The sequence below is a fragment of the Wolffia australiana genome, chromosome 7, assembly GCF_029677425.1.
Source record: "Wolffia australiana isolate 7733 chromosome 7, ASM2967742v1".
NCBI lineage: Eukaryota > Viridiplantae > Streptophyta > Magnoliopsida > Alismatales > Araceae > Wolffia > Wolffia australiana.
The window spans coordinates 8,474,110-8,491,462 of NC_135841.1; the positions used below are offsets into that span (position 1 = coordinate 8,474,110).

At 41.9% G+C, this 17,353-nt stretch overlaps 2 protein-coding genes across 4 annotated transcripts; one reads left to right on the forward strand and one right to left on the reverse strand.

Annotated features, from left to right (window-relative positions):
* Positions 1 to 8,108: 8,108 nt before the first annotated feature.
* LOC144705554 (agamous-like MADS-box protein FUL-L) lies at positions 8,109 to 11,697 on the reverse strand. Of its 3 annotated transcripts, XR_013582059.1 has the most exons (7): positions 11,421 to 11,697; positions 10,018 to 10,117; positions 9,809 to 9,867; positions 9,645 to 9,726; positions 9,234 to 9,335; positions 8,516 to 8,559; positions 8,109 to 8,333 (listed from the first exon to the last, which is right to left on the reverse strand). XR_013582059.1 is itself a non-coding variant. In XM_078578292.1 (5 exons), exons 1-5 carry the CDS (start codon positions 11,603 to 11,605, stop codon positions 9,297 to 9,299), a joined length of 465 nt encoding a protein of 154 aa, XP_078434418.1. In that variant the 5' UTR covers positions 11,606 to 11,695; the 3' UTR covers positions 9,106 to 9,296. The 3 variants fall into 3 exon arrangements, 2 of the variants coding, with proteins under 2 accessions (XP_078434418.1, XP_078434420.1); XM_078578292.1 differs by lacking the exons at positions 8,109 to 8,333; positions 8,516 to 8,559 and having other exon boundaries at positions 9,106 to 9,335; positions 11,421 to 11,695; XM_078578294.1 differs by lacking the exons at positions 8,109 to 8,333; positions 8,516 to 8,559 and having other exon boundaries at positions 9,106 to 9,335; positions 10,039 to 10,117; positions 11,421 to 11,689.
* A 4,394-nt stretch (positions 11,698 to 16,091) lies between these two features.
* On the forward strand, positions 16,092 to 17,068 carry LOC144705678 (uncharacterized). Its single transcript, XM_078578449.1, has 2 exons — positions 16,092 to 16,608; positions 16,950 to 17,068. Exons 1-2 carry the CDS (start codon positions 16,110 to 16,112, stop codon positions 16,976 to 16,978), a joined length of 528 nt encoding a protein of 175 aa, XP_078434575.1. The 5' UTR covers positions 16,092 to 16,109; the 3' UTR covers positions 16,979 to 17,068.
* Positions 17,069 to 17,353: the final 285 nt, after the last annotated feature.

The window sequence follows — 17,353 nt, forward strand, 5'->3', positions numbered from 1 at the left end:
GCGTGGTCGTTGGCGAGCGGCGCGGTGGGACGACGGCGCGAGCACGGCGGCGATGTTGCCGCGGTCGGACGTCGGCGGTCACGGCGGGCGCAGCACGGGGCGACGGCCTGGCGAGGGCGTGAGCGGGCGGCGGCACAGCGGTGCGGCGGCAGGCGACACGGCGGCGTGGCAGCGGCGAGGATGGCACAGCAGCGGTGCGGGCGGCACGGCGGGCGGTGCTGCGGCGGCGCAGCGGCGGCGCGCAGGTGGTGCGGGGCGGCGCGGTGGCGCGCGCGGCGCGGGCGCGCGGCGGCGGCGGCGCGGGCGGCGGGCGCGGCGGGCGGCGCGGGCGGCGGCGCGCGGCGTGGCGCGCGGGCGGCGCAGCGCGCGTGGGCCGGGCGGCGCGGCGCGCGCGGGCGCGCAGGTGGCGTGCCGCAGCGCGGGCGACGGGTGTCGCGCGCGACGGCGGCGGCGCGCGGCGCGCGGCGATCGACGGCGGTGTGCGGGCGGCGCGACGACGGCGGCCGAGCGCGGCGCGAGTGGCGGCTGCATGAGGGCGGGCGGCGCACGACGACGGCGGCGGCGGCCCTCCTTTCCCTTCCTCTTCCTCTTTCCCTTCTTCCCTTCCCTTCCTCTTCCTTCTCCTTCTTCTTCCCTCTTCTTCCTCTTCTTTCTGTTCTTCTCAAACGAGGAATTGAGACCCACAACCTGTTCGATAAAATGCCTTACTGAAAGAAAATGGGTCTCCCTGACCTAGAGCGCCCTCTCTTCCTTTATAACGGGGAGAAGAGTTGGGCCCTAAGTGGGCCATCATGGGTCCGACTTGGGGGCCCTTCTAAATGGGCTCCCCTTGACACATACAAGACAGAACTGAAGAAAATAAAGGGGAAATGAGGGGGAATTTGGGGGAAGAAACGAGGGGAGAAGGGTGGATGGAGACATCCATCCCCTCGGTGGAAAAACAACGAGACACGACCGTTGCGGGAGCGATGAAACAGGACAAAAATGGTCGGAAGAGACGGGGTAAAACAAAACATGAACGAAAGAGAACGGCTCCGTAATAGGCCCAATAAAAACCCCTTTTTATCTTTATTTATTTATTTTTTTTCTTTCTCATCAATACTTCCCTCTTTATTTCTTCAAATTAAATACATATTTTTCCCCTAAAATTTCATAGACAAGATACTCGATAGAACATGAGAGAACTAAATAGGTGTTAAATGTATATTTCAACTAAACATATTTCAATTGTATAACATGCATAAAATGACATTAAAATGCATCATTTTTATCAATTGTTCTATTTAATGCATGACATGAAATATTTCATAAAATAGGGTAAAATACATGTGAAATGATCCCAAAATGCTATTAAAATATGTATACTTCATAACATATTTTGGGTCTATCACTCACTCTTTCTCTCTCTCTCTCTCTCTCTCTCTCTCTCTTCCTCATACCTTATCTACCCACTCACTACACTCTATTTCTCTTTCCTTATTAATCTCTCCTTTATTATGATAGTTATGAAATAGGTGGACTGTTAAATAGCATGTGCACATTAATGAATCAAATAGTAGGTCCTAAATGACATGCTTGAGGGAACTCTTTAATGACTATTAATATTTAAATCTATCATTTAAATATCATTTAGCACTTAATTCATGAAGTTATCCTAAATTAGTAACTGATTATTTATAACCTATTTGTTAGACTAAATCCACTTGGCTCATAGAGTCAAGTGGAATGAATCTCACTTCTCTTTTAGAGTTTTTGATATTTTCAGGTTTAGGTCTCATTTTAGGGTTATTGGTCCAAGGAAAAGAGGCTCAAGAAGGCCCAACCACATTCAGAGCTCCAGGAGTGGCCCAGAGTTATAGCTTGCATGATTTTAATGAGCATTTAATCTCATTATGGCCAAATCTTCACAAAAAGGCAAGCCAAGTGAGCGACCATAATAAGGAGCAATCAGAGGACTCAAACCTGATCGGAGGACACCTCTTCAACATGATTGAGGCTCCAGAAAAGATTTGGACCATTCAAGACCATAGAAGATCCAAGGGTCATCATTTTGCTCTCTTTCCTATATAAACCCCTCACAATCCAATGTAATACTCACTCTTGTTTCAATCTAAATCCAAGATTTAGTGGCTTGTGTGCGATTGTTCTTGAGTCTTCTTACCTTTAGTGAGAGCTGGGTAGAGTAGGGGCGTTCTAGAGCAAGAGCTACTGGAGAAGTGGAAGACTCTTGTCCTTTTTTTAAATTGGCAAAAAACACGGTGCCGGGTACGACCAACCCTGGGGTTGTGCCTATAGACTGATCCATTCGTGCCCTGGACGCCATCTATGGGGATTTTATTTATAAAGTGAAGTGTTTATTAACATTTATAGGCGTGGAGCGAGTATTAATATCCCAATTACATTCGGATCCCACTCGTCCACGCCCATGCGCAGAAAAGAAAAATATACATAAGTGATACCTGGCAGGTGCTCGGAGAATTGCTCACGTCGACATCTCGCCGGAGCATCCCTAGTGTCGATGATGGAGTAGTGTGGGAGCTATCCTCACCTCTGACCAGTGGCAACGATGAGGTGAGTGGTGAGGCTCCTTTCGAGGCGGGCGTAGTCCACCCCGCTAGCTTGAGATGATACAGCTTCAGATTAGGCGGAAGGATGGGCACTCCCACCTCGAGTGTTCCATGCAATCTGCCAATCCTGCGAGCATGGTGGCGAGAGCATGCGACGCGTGCGCAGAGTCGCCAAGCCGAGACGGTCGACACGATAGCAGCCCCTACCTGTCAGAGGGAGCGCCTGCCAAGAAAGAAAAAGGGAAGAAGAGGTGCGTGCGTGTACCGCGTGGTTGGCGAGGGCATCTGTTGTTTGGTTGCCTTCTCGCAATTGATGACATACACTATATGTGAGAGGTCGGCACCGCATGATGTCCTGCCATACACGGTGTAGTCTCCACTGGGAGCATGTTCCTGCTCGGAGCATGCCTACTAACACTTGTAAGTCCGATTCTACGATGATATTATGAAGGTTTCGTTCCTCGTAGAGGAGTAAACCATCACGTATCGCCGTAGCTTTGGCTACTGTATTAGTTTGGATGCCATAGAAGGAGGAAAAAGCAAAGAGAATACTCCCTGTATGATCGCGGAGGATACCCCCTCCCCCTGATGGCCCTGGGTTCCCTTTAGCCGCGCCATCCACATTCAATTTGAGGATGCCGATTGGAGGTGGGTACCAACGGACAACCTTTAGCTGAATGTGGATAGGGGTAGGGGTCACCATAATGCCCCAGGAGCGAAGGAAGTCGCACACGGGTGCGGAATTTCACGTGCGGGGAATGATAAGATGATAGATGCGTCGTATCCATAACTTGACATGCCGCATGATATCCGCGGCATGCATGGACGAACCTGCAAAATGAGAAGAATTTCGCCCTTTCCATATCTCCTATAGTAAATAAGCTATGGTGATGTGTAGGATGGGGCTCCGCTTCGAGCATGTTGGCGAGAGAAACACCATGCCAAAACACTTGAACAGGGTCAGTGGAGTATGAAGGATTGGGCGCCAATGATGTGTGATTTGGCGCCAACAGTCTTAGGCTGTCTCACTATGGGAAAAAAGATGTGACATGGTCTCAGTGTGTAGGGATGTGGGACAATAGTGGCAACGAGATCTGAGAGAGTGACCTATACAGGTCACTCGATCATCAGTCGGAAGGCCACGATGTAAGAGTCTCCAGATGAAAAAGGAGGTGCGAGTAAGGATCGCCGGATGCCATATGCAGCGACCCTAATGCCGGATGGGGGCTTTCTCATGGAAATTCTCCCAAGAAGATCTGCACGAGTAGGCACCATCGAGTGTGAGCGTCCAAATGGCATAGTCAGGAGTCGACCCGATTGGGGTAGTTTGGACCTTGCATAACGTGGCTAAAGGGAGCCCATGATGCTCCCATAGGTGTTGTGTGGTGCCCAGAAGCAATTGGGCAATTGTGAGTTGCACTCGCTGTGGTACAAACTGTGGGTGGTGAGCAAACGGCTCGTCAACATGCCAGGTATCAAACCAGGCGTTAATCTCTCCTCGACCAATAAGCCAGCGTGTAACCTGAGCGATCTTAAGCCAGTGGCGCTGCCACGTTCGCCATCTACCATGGCCCCAGATTTCTATCTCTCGACAGGCCCACTCGCCATACTTAGGCTGAAATAAATTTGCCCGTTGGGGAGTGTGTGGTGCCCATACGCCATATGAGCTTCTTTTGAAGCATGTCCTGGACGTCCGTGAGGCGTTTGATCCCTAGAGCCCCCTCAGCCGTCGGTCGACATGCTTTCCCCCAAGAAACCCAGTGATGGCGACTCTCTCCCTCGAGGTGACCGGACCATTAGAAACATGCGCGTAGTCGTTCCACTGAGCGGAGGACTGTACAAGATAGTGAGTGGACTGTGAGGATGTGTAGCGGGATACTCACTATTCCTTGGCGGGTGTGACAAAGAGGTTCAATCACTACTTCTTCCCCTCATCCCTATCTGTTCAACTTTCTTTGTAGGTTAGTCTTGGAGCAGCTAGCCAACATCCAGACTGTGAAATTTATTTTATAATAAATTTAAAATAATTAAAAAAACCTTAAAAATTCCCAAAAAACACAATTTTATGTGAAGATTTTAAATTTATTACATCATCTATTATTATTTGACTACGAAGTATTATGTAACACAACATGGACAATCCAGTATTTTCAAGGACACTTTCAATTTAAAGATATAACTTAAAATATTTTGAAGAGTAGTTCTATTAATCGTTCTCTTTTAGTTGCTCAAAACTAGCTGAGATATCCAGACAACACACGATCTAGGATGTATTTATGGGTATAACATACAAAAATAAGACATTTGAATTAAATTCCACATTTAGTGTTCGAGGACTGTTAAAAGTTCAAAATGCCAAAAATCAACTAGACAACCATTGTTTAATGGATCAAAGCTTTGATTTTGGATGAAAAAATTTAAAAACACTGATTTAATTATACTATTCTATCATTAGGAAGGTTGTTACATAAATCTTAATTTTTTTCCTACTCCAATTAACATTTCAGCAGATGCATTAATTCTTAAATTATAACAAAATATTATGCATATTCCGAACTGTAGACCCAGACACAGTGTTATCTAGTTTTAAGAATATTTTCTAAAAGATTTTGAAGGATGAATAAATATTTATTTAATAAAAATTATAACATTTTCATTTTAATATAAAATAAAATTTCATGATAATATCATTTATTCTATGAAATATATTTTTCAGACAGAATTTTTATGTCTAGTTATGAAATATCAGGACATGAGAAACAATGATTGTATCTTAAGGAGGTTCTAGATTTTAATCAAATTTGAATTATCTTAAAGTCATTATTTAAAGGGTTTCTTCGATTTTATTAGTCTTGAACTCTTTCTATACTGTAACTCACATGTAACCAAGAATCATTTTCAAAATAAAAATATGGTATGAACACAAGGTAGCTTAATTATTAAGAAAATATGAGCCTAAGTGTTATTTTGTGTAGTTATACTGAGCCTAACTATTAATTTATGATAGAGTTTATGTTATAATTAATGTGCCTATTTACTTAAGGAATAATGTTATGAAAATTCAAGAGTATTTGTATAAGTGAGAGGTAGAAACATAAAAATATATTTTGAGGCCTATCTCACATATATCAGGGATAGAGGTACTATGTTTTCTTTGAACTCTTAACATTTGTATTGTTTTCCACAAGGTACTTGATAAAACATATTTTGGAGTTGAAATAGTCAATTTAGGGCTATGATTTAGCCAGTACTATTTACAATATTGTTTCCATAACACGCAAACTAAGGGTCTATCCACATCGGGATGAAATGAAATATTTTGTGAAACATTGTTTTCTTGAAATATTTTAAGTGAAAATTTAATTTTTATATAATATTTCAATTATTTTTCATCAATGCGTTTATGATTTTTAGGATTTTTTTGATGATTTAATTTTTATAAAATTAAATCTAGTTCATTTTGGCTTTCGTGGTGTCAAAAATTGGGTGCGGTTGTATGTCGTGGCGGTGGAGTTACAAGGCAGCAGGTAGTGGATTAAAAATAAAGTAATCTTTGCTAAACACATAATTTTTTGGACTAGATTATTGGATATGGAAGCTCCATATTTTTGCTATTATGTTACGATTAAAAAAGATAGAGATAGAGATACATAGGCATAATTTTCGGGATAGACATAGAGATATAGATACATATATAAATAGATAGGGATAGAGATAGAGACAGAGTTACATATAGATAGAGAGAGATAGAGATAAAGAAAGAGTTACACATACAGATAGAGAGAGAGATTGATATAGATATATATAGAGATAGAGATGTAGATAAAGAGAGTGAAAGAGATAAAGATACAGATAGAGAATAAGATAGAGATAGAGATAGGAATAGAGATAGATATATAAATAGAAAAAGAGACAGAGATTTATAAACTACACAAACTTAGTAGTCACTCTCAATTAAGGCTGATTTAGTGGTTTTCTTTAACTCCATGGTTAAGTCCTGAATCTCTACCCCAAACCCTTATGGAACAAGAATGGAAGTTGTTGAAAATCCTATTTTACCAAAACATGTGCTACTACGGCACAAATATCAGGTTGGGATAAATGAAAATTTTAAATAAAAGATCCTAATGTTCTAAGCCCTTGGATTTGATTTCGGGGAGTTATAGGGCTCACATATCTTGAATTTGGCCATGATGGAAATTCTGATCCAGCCTCAAAATGGAAAGCATCTTCCAAAGTCACCCTCCAATAACTAGTTCCCCAAAGTTTGCTTTCTTTTGAGTTGGTAACCAAAGATATTTAATTTGGGGTTTTCCTCCTTGAGAGTTGACCCTTTTGTTCTGATGCAAGTTGTGACTTCGGTTCTTCTTTGTCTCTAATTTAATAAACCTTACGATTTTTTTATACGACTAAAAAAACTGAGTTCCAGAAAAATCCTTTATATGTAAAATCTTATGAACTGTTTTAAGAGTGAGGGAGGTATTGATGCGTGTAACCTAGAACCAAGAGTTTTTCTGCACCAATATTTCTCCCTTTAATTACTATCTAATGATGATTTTGAAATTTTATTTTATTAGATATGTAATGTTTTAGATATTACTCTATATCAAAATAAGATTGGAGTAACATATTAAGCTTATCATCTTCCTAACTTCTTTAGATTCAGGTGAATAATAGTATATTCATTACACGTTTTTTCTTGTTTTTTTTTTTGTTTTGATTCCATCCCCCAATTAGCAAGACTTCTTTGACCACAAAATTTGACAAATTGATTTTTGTTGATAATAAATTTTAAATGTTTAGATACGAATGAATCCATCAACGTCATTCCCCTCGTTAATTCTTAATTTTCTTGATAGGGGATATGGGAAATAATCATATTGCACAGACTAAGAACACATTTCAAAAATACTAAATAGGTGCTTATAAACATATTCCAATCCAACTTTTTACAAATTAGTAGTTAAAGGCTGTTTTTACATAATCACATAGAAGTTATTATTAAACGGAATGGTTGTTGGGTTTAGGAAAATATAAGAAACATAAGGACTACTTCATTAAAGTGTTTTGTTAAAAATATGCTTTAGTGTATTCTAATTGAATTTTGGTATTTACCAGTCTCCTTCCATCCAGCTATTAGACCTTAAATCTAACCAATTCAATTAATATTTTATTAATCGTATACAAAACATTATTAAATGTGATAGTTGTGTTGATAAAAATTCTACGGAATAGAGATAGTACGCTGCCAAATAATTTAAATATTTATATTTTATTTATTCTAATATAATTTTGGTAATTATCCGGGTCCTTCTATCCAGAAATTTAATCTATACTGTAACCAATTCAATTAATTTTTTCTTATTTAAATACAGTATTCTCCTAATATAGATTGATAATCCAGATCAAATCGTAATGAATTCATCATGGCGAAAAAAATTACTTTAGCTTTCTCTGACTCTCACATTTCTCCTTGGGTAGAATAATGGTTCACGGATGACTATATAAGGACAACCTACTATTATAGCCTTGACATGTATAATAACAGCTCCACAGTTCTAATCAGAGGATCTCAGTATTCCGTATGTTGAAAGGAATCCCACGATGCTGTTTTAAAATACGGTTTTTATCAACCCCGACACGATCAGTATGACGGCATATAGATATAGACAATAAAATCTCTGTGCGTCACCAGCATGACGCCAATGTCCAAGGCTCCTGGTGCTGGGTGTAAGCTTGTTGTATGCTGCAGTAGAGGAGCTCCACCTTGAATACCCAAGACAATGGGGTGACCACCAAGGAATATAAGGGCAATAAACCAAGGGAGAGAGAGGGAAGAGAGGAAGAGAGACAAGATGAATAAAAAAAAAACTCTTGGCAGGTGTAAGTCAAATTAGAGTTTACAGGGGTTGAAACCCCATTAAATAACAAGGAAATAACATGCAAACCTCTTTGGGGTGTTGACAAGTAAAGCCCTTCTTCTCCTGTGTTCCTACGAGGGGAGGGGGGAATATGGATCATTTTCCATCCAGCTATTAATCCCCATCACTAGACGAAAGAACAATATAGATCATTTTTTAGTTCTACATTTTAATGTCCTTCTCATAGAAAAAGCTTCCTTCAACCTTTTTATATACCAAAATAGAGTCTGGATTAATCTAAATTGAAGGAATGCTGCTTTAAATAATCCTTCAAGCAATCACCATTATTTTAATACCCGTTTCTCAATTGACAGAAGAATACAGGACGCTTCCCAAAAGCTTATTACATTTAATAATAAACCAAAGTTCTGCCAATTATTGTAAAATCATTTGATGGTTTTATTGATAAAAAATTCACCCGGCAAGTGACAAACTAGATGCCATTTTTGTTTGTTATCATTTCAACAGAAGTCAAGTTGGCAGGCGGTTTTTTATATGAAAAAGAGGAAAAAATCACAAAAAATAGTGTGAAGATTACTAGTCGGCTGGCAGTTGATTGAAGATTAACGTCTGAAAATAAAAATGATGTGGCGCGCGCTCGTCCAGAACTCTTAACAAGAGAAAACTTGACCATCTTTGCATTACCACGCATTTGTACTTTGAACCAACTAAGAAAATCATAATTGTCTCCTTAGGTGTAACGAAATTTAATGCAGAGATGACATTAAGAGAGGTATCTTTTTACGGCGACCAGGGCGTGTTTTGATCCGCTTCACAGAACGAGATGTATTCTTATCGTTCGTACTGGTCAGTTGAGATCGGGTATAACCTCCTTCAGAAGCTCATTCTGGATCAAAACAAACAACAAGTTACTCTTTTGAAGAACTGAATGCAGAAAAGGATGCGGTAATTTATTATCAATCTTTCTGCATATAAAATTATGACACCGCAGTTAAGTGTTTTATTTGTTCTTGTTTGTCCGTGATCTTAAGAATCATCATGACTTTCTTAAGATTGTACAACATCTCGCTGGATTCAGCTTAGTCGTTCTTTAAAAGCAAGGGTCAACAGTAGGGTCCCTTTAAAGCCACATCGAACCGCATCAACATGCGGATGAAGCAGCGTTCTGGATAGAATACCGGGATAAGAAACTGACCTTTATTGACTTTATCTTCAACAATTCTCCAACCAGCTCCTCCTCCAAATTTCTGAGCTCAGTCATACTTCGTTCTAAGAACCTATGATTGTGATGCGTGCAAAACATGGCGCTTTGAAAGTTTTGCTACAGATTAAATCAGAGTGGCGGCCGGATTATGTTACCTATTTTCTTCTCTCCAACCATGGTTATTCTCACTACCAACGCAATCTTCATGCATACCCTATACAGAAAAAAAAGTGCAACTAGTTCATCATCTAACGCGACAAGTGCTCAACTATAACAAGCTCGACGGCGCACTACCATAACAACCCCACAACATTGTCCCAGATTGATAAAACCGAAGAACGATTCAAATGAATACGGACATTACTGTTAAAGTCAATGGGGGTACATTTTGTGCACAGTGATTGTTCCTCGCATTACGTTCTCCATCTACGAATCTTTTGTAACGCTCGAATGTACGCATCGGGCTGAAATTGAAGAAACCTGGGGTCATAAGTTCCTGTTCAGAAGAACAAAATATACAATATGAATATTACAGAAAGGAATAAGCCCAACATTGTGCTTCTGTCGGTTTTTTGTTTTCTACAGGGACTTTTATGTACATGACATGATCTTCTTTCTACGACAACAAACTTTTAGTATGACTTTCGTCGATAAATCTTGGTCTTCTCCTACCGAATCATTTGTTTTCTCTACGTTAAGCCTTTCCCGCAATCCACCAGTGATAAACCAAGCTTTATAAATTAATCACTGAAAGAGATGTATTATAATCATTTGCACTCGTGAATTGTCAAGAGGTTGAGCGGATAACATGTCCCAGACAACAATAAATTATTACTAAAAGATACAGCAATTCTTCGGTAAAGATACAGTGGATACCATGTCTCGTCTTTGTTCGCAATAAGGCTTGGCCGAAAAGATGATGAATTGATGCGAGAATATTAAGACTATGCGAGCATGAAATATTGCTGGATTGTCCCATTTCGAAGAAATCTGTGGCCAGATGTTCGGGGATTCTCGTCACCTCTCAGCATCCACATGTGTAATCACGTCATCGTTATGTCCACCAAATTTAGATCTGCTAGATGAAAGCACCTAGGATTTTGGCGGCCGAAAAAACCTGAGTAAGCACGAGCAGGACTGAACGCTTCGGCGTTCCTCTGATACGAACATCATGAATCTGCACCAGGCAGCAGTAATCGCATGGAAACTTTGCAAGACCTCAGTAATGTCCATGAATGCTTCAGAGAATCTATGTTATAACCCAGTTGCTGACCTAGGGTACACCTCTGAGATAATAGTCTTTTTTACAAGTTACTGAATACGGTGCTTCATTTCTTTCATTTAACGTCCAACCTCTAACCTCTAACCTCTAACATTGACGACCACTTACCTCTTTATAACGTTGAAAAAGGAGCAAGATTATCGAAGATCCATCAATGCAAAGATTCGGCCAAAATTAAACTGTTTGAATATAGAAATTCTGCCCATCCTGCTTGCTTGGAGAGGTATATGTAGGAAAAGGATCTCTCTGTGGTTTGATCTATCCAAGCAGACTGCTTCCCAGACAAGGGTTGTGGCGCTTAACCTGAGTCCCGAGTAGACTTGCTCGTCATGACGACGTCTTCGAAAGATTGGAGGATGAAGAACGAACCGCAGAGCGAACAAGTTTTAGTGTCACCGGGACGTGAGACATTTAGGGATAATGCTTGGATTAAAAATATTAGCGTTGCACGGAGATAAACTAACGTTTAGAGGACAAGGATATACCTAGAATGGCTGGAACAGGAGTAAAGCTTTTCCTCGGGTGAAAAGACTACCACGGCTACCTCAACATCGCACAGGCAGGCAAGTTCGCGAGCCTTCTTCTCCAAATTCTTCTGACGCTTTGAGAAGCAGGCCATTCGTTTTCCCCGGTCATCGATGCGCCGTAGTTTAACCTTCCCGCGGCCCATGATTCGCACACACCGGCGAACCCTAAATAGATAGAAGATGATAAGGCTCTGCAAGAGTAGCCAAGGCCTTCCGCTCTTGTCCTATGTCGGTTCGCAGAGGAGTACCGAAGTTAAAAATTACCTTCCGCAAAAACCTAAGATCCTTAGCTTAGGCTTGTCGCACAATCAGTTTTACAGTGTGATTTTTCGATATTTCCCTCATTTTCAATAACATGCCTTTACGTCACTGTGACTGTTGACCCGGTGATGGGACCCATCAAGTGCACACCAATGTTATCAAAAAGTTAAATACACATAATTATCGAAAATATGAATTACTTCTGAGTATCAAACGCAAGCAACGACTGATTGTTTGCACGGAATCTAAATAAATGCTTATTGTATAGTTTCTAAAGTGTAAGTAACGACAGATGACTGAATATCAAATTACTATCACCGGGTATTGTAAAGTCAAAGGATATTGTTAAAGTCGTGTAATATTTTGCATTGACTTTCAAACCAGTCCTTATAATTCGCATAAAATTTCAACCTTAGCATATATTTCGTGCTGTTACATTTAATTTTACACATCATATGAAAGAGCTTGAAATCGACATTACTCAGATATTTATCTATTTCCACTACAGTTGATTTATCCTAAATTTCATTTCGTAGTTACTAGACATAAAGTACTATATTATATTTCATGCAATATTTGGGACGAAAGTTTGTAATAAAGTTCTAGAAATCATTTGAATGGCAAAAAGAGCCTCATTCAATAATACCCAAGAAGATCTCATCCGCCATGTTTCTTACTATTGTTTCTTCTGTCATTCATCATGAACTCTGAGTGTTTAGTTGATTTTATGGAGGTCCTCCTAGTATAAAATTGAGATATACGCGAAAAACACAATATATCTTGATGAGAAACATACCAATATTATCTATATTTCAAAAAAAAATTTTAGAATGGTCCCAGGATTACGTCAGCATTCCCTGTTTACTGGTTTTATCAGATATATTAATATCGGTCATGTTCAATTAAATGTACGACAGATATACAGATCCTTCGATTTTACATATGGCCTTCCAAAGGTCAGCCTAGAGTTCCATTTATGTAAATATATACATTTGATTTTCAATCATCCGTGGATGAAAGAGCATTTTATATTGGTCATTTTCTCATTTTAATGCTCCAAACAGCACGTTACCCATCCCACTTATCGGATGAATACGAAGCGTCAGAATTTATCTAATACAAGTCAGCCCAATGTAATCCAGTTAGGTTTCTCATCAATCAATCAGAAATGAAATTGACAGACAGTTGATTAAGGAAAAAATTCTATAAGACACAAATTCATGTAGAACAGGCGTTCGAAAACGCTTAGCAACAGAAAACATGACCTACTTAAGCATGGCGGAGCAAAGACTTGCATACCGAATTCGTCCAAAAAGTCGACGGATTTTATTTTAGCTACTTTCGTCAAAGACCGAAACGGTGTAGTCAGAACGGACTATGAAAATGACTATAATCTCCCATAGGAGTTGCAACAATTTTTTGCCAAATGGGTCTCTTCATATTTCACGATAAGATCCTAAGAACATGAGAGAGCACAACACATTAAAGGAAGAGATGAAATAACGAGATGATTTTTTAACCGCTCCACCGAACCAGTTATAAAAGTAAGTTGTGACTGTTTTGTTTTCAGAGTTTCTGTACCTCGTTTCAGGGCTACTGTGTTTTCTATTCCACCGAATTTTGAGCGATACATTTGAGTAATGCTCAGTGCAGGATAGAAAAATCAGTTTGTGAAACGGTTATTGTACTGGTTAGAGACATATTTTGTAGTTTAGCCGAAAACAGCAGCTTGATATTCAACATCACTTGTATCCTAAGATATTCGACATACTTGGGGCGACAATAGAGCTGACTGCCGAAAGTAAACCGTAAAGACTCAGTAATTAGTAGATGTGCTGTTCAAATTAGGTCGGGTGCATCGTACTTCAAAAGTTAAATGACCATATATTTTAGCTATGCAAGACCACTTGACTGTCTTCAAAAGTTAAATGTAAACGGATGTAGCCTACTTAGTTCTTTTCTCTGCAACTTCACTGAGAAGTAATTCATTTTAACTTACTTGCAGGTAAAACATCTGTTTTGATTATGCTAAATTGTTCTTTCAAAAGTAAACTGCCACCAAAGTCTCTTTGGAATAAGCTTAAACTATCAGATGAACTAACCAGAGGCCTAGGAAGAAATTTGGAGCGTAAGAAACTGACTTTATATGGGCTTTGAGCTCCTCGACTCTCGAGAAACCGCCTCCAAATTTCTGAGCTCAGTCACACCTGCTGGCACACCTGTTGATGAGTCAATGTTTTAGATGCCCTTGAAATTTAGCCGGAATTGAAACTTTTCCGATGATTAAAAGTTGTGCCCTCCAGATTATTTATTCTATTTTCTGCTCTCCAGCGATGTTTAGTTTCACACTTTAAGAACCTGTTCTCAGAGCCTTCGTAGAGAAAAAACCAATGAAATAATCATGCCAAATTTCTATGATGACTCACGGAACGCCGTTTCAACTTAAACACAAAATATTTTCCAAGTACTTCAAAAATAATGCCAAATGTATTCTGAAATAAAAAATTACTTAACTATGAAATGTACGCTCCACGACATAAGATTTGCCAAATATTCACCAAAAATTTACCAACAGTATTCTGTCAAGGGGAATTCTAGTGTTAACTTAAAAGTTCATATGGAGAGATGGCGCTTTTTGTCAACAATCATAGTGATGATGAAAGAATCATAATTTAATGGGAAAAATTGTTCCGAAGGTAAGAGCCAGAAGGGGTACATTTTGTGCTTTCTGTATCGAAGACTCCACTAAATTCCTGCTTCGGGCTATGACTGAAGAATGGTTCCCAGTGTATTGTTTATAAACTTAACGGATTATGATGTAATTTAAGTTAAACCAAAATACAACTTAAATTGGCAACCAATTATTTTCTCCATAGTTAATTTCATAATGATGGACTTTTGCGCATCGAACATGCTTTACTTTGCGCAAGGAACTTTCAGTTCGAGTTAACTTGATACAAAGTGATTTCTTACGCAGTCCTTTCCTTCTGTCAGTTTGCAATCATTCTACTTTTTTTATGCCCTTGATACTGTTAAGACATTATGAATCAATCACTGCATGACATGCATCAGTTTGATCTATACTCGTCAAGAGATTGCAAAGATATTATAAGCGAGATAAAATAGATCGGTGACTGTAGGATAAATAAAGCCGAAACTTTGATTGAAACAATACTTTCAGGAACCCAAATCTAAGTGTTGATCTGAGTATTACATGTCTTTATTTTCTCTCTCTTGTTAGCCCATTAAGGGCCCTCTCTATTCAGCCCATTAGGGCTTCCTATAAAACCCTGTAATCTCTTTCATTTGCTATGTAGAATTGTTCTTTTCTTGTTTACATGGTATCAGAGCCCTAACCTTAACTAATCTGGGTTTCCTGGGCTCGACCTTGCACTCCGATCTTCGGCGGTTCTCACGACCGCCTGATCTCGCGCTCCGGTCTCTCGCCGTCTCGCTCCGGGCCTCCCAGGCGCTCGCCGTTCTGACATCCGCCGTCCCAGCGTCTTCCGCTCCGGCGCCCGCCGTCCTGGCCCGCGCCGCCTCGGCTCGCGCCCTCCCGGCTCGCGCCGCCCCGGCTCGCGCCCTCCCCGCTCGCGCCGCCCGGCTCGCGCCCTCCGGCTCGCGCCGCCCGGCTCACGCCGTCGGCTCGCGCCGCCCAGCGACCGGCGTCGGCGCTGCCGTCCAGCGACCGTCGTCGGCGCCCGTCGTCCGCTCCACCGTCGCTCCGCCCGTCCGCGCCGACGTCTCGGCGCCTGCAGTCCCGGCTTCTCGTCGTTCCGGCACCTTCTGACTGTGGTCTACTCTGCTTTCATCATGACGAACCCGGTTGAAGCCCAGACCTCTACTGTTACGCCAGACTCGACGCCGGTATCTACGCCACATGCATCTGCGGTGCCTCTCGAGCCCGGGAATTGGTCGTCCTCCTCTGGACCATCCTCTTTGCCTCGGATGCCTCCGGATGGTATGTTTACTGGATTCAATCTCCTGCAATGGCTTCAGTACGTCCAGATAACTTTAAAAGGGCGTCTCATGCGCCATCTTCTAGAAGACGGACCTTCCCGGACCGATCCCAAGTATTATGACTGGCTGGACGTTGAGGGGGTAGTTCATCTTTGGCTCTTGGACAGTATTTCACCTAGTGTTAAAGGTGAATTCATGTATCTAGAGTCGGCTCGGGCGGTCTGGGAAGCAGCACTTTAGAGCCACTCCAAGAAGCACAACGAATTGGTACATCGAGCCGTTAACCTGCATCAAGGGGACCGGTCTATCATGGAGTACAGTACGGAGCTCATTTCGTTGTGGAATGAAATTGACTACTACATGCCGCCCGACCCCCATTCGGTGGACCGGCAATATACTCTTCAACTTTGGGTTTTCCAGTTTCTTATGGGACTGAACCCGGAATATGAAGTTGTACGGGCTCAGCTTATTCATCGGGAGACTGGTCCTACCTTCAAGGATGCGCTCCACAGTGTGCGGGTTGAAGAATCCCGCTTTCAGCAGGCCCAGAACTCGGCTTCGGCACTTGTAGCTCATTCCTCTTCGTCTACACGCCCATCGTCGACTCCACCACCCGGCTCTTTGCCACGTGGTCCGACGGCTCGGACGGAGGATTCTCCAAAGGGTGATCCTTCGCTGTTTTGCAATTACTGCAAGAAGCGAGGTCACTCTAAGGAGACGTGCTACAAGCTTCAACGGAAACGCGCACAACCGAGCAATCTTGCTGCAGCCGCCTCGTCCGTGCCCCCCCCGGGTCAAGTGCCTATGCTGTACGGTCTTCTCCCGACTAGTGCCTCGCCCGCTAGCTTCACTCCGGAAGAGATGGAGCGTCTACGCCGCTTGCTTGATCCTCCAGTCGTGGGCTCATGCTCCTTGGCCCACGCAGGTATGTCCACCAGTCTTCCCACACCTACATCCCCTCCTGGCCATTCCTTTTCCTCTTCCACTTGGCTTCTTGGTTCCGGTGCCACCGCCCACATGACCCCAAATCCTCGAGCCTTTCAAACTAATGCACCCGTTTCTGGCTCCTCCAAAGTTAAAACAGCCTCCGGCGATCTTCTCACCGTGGCGGGTATTGGTCGTGTGGCCCTTTCCTTTTCTATGCATCTATCTTAAGTTCTTCATGTTCCTCGCCTTACTCATCATCTTCTCTCCCTATCTAGCCTTGTTCGCGACTTGAAACAAGACCTTACCTTCTCTCCTAATTCATGTTTTTATCGTGATAAGGTGTCGGGGAGGACGATTTCCATTGCTGAGGAGCATGAGGGGCTCTATCTTGTTCGTCCTTGTTCGAGTTCTCTTGCTTTTGCTGCTGCGGCAGTTTCCCTTTCGGCTTCCCACGAGCGTTGGTGGCTTCTTCATCGACGTCGGCCATCCTTCTTTGCTACTCTTTATCGTCTCTTTCCTAAACTCTTTCAAGGCCATTCTGTGGACCGTTTTGTTTGTACTGCTTGTCGAATTGCCAAACATCATCGTACCACGTATCCTATCTCGTCTTCTCATTCTTCGACCCCATTCTCCCTTATTCACACCGATGTGTGGGGGCCTTCCCCTATTCATAGTACTTCCGGTTCTCGGTGGTTATGCATCTTTATTGACGACGCTACTCGATTCACGTGGGCATATTTTTT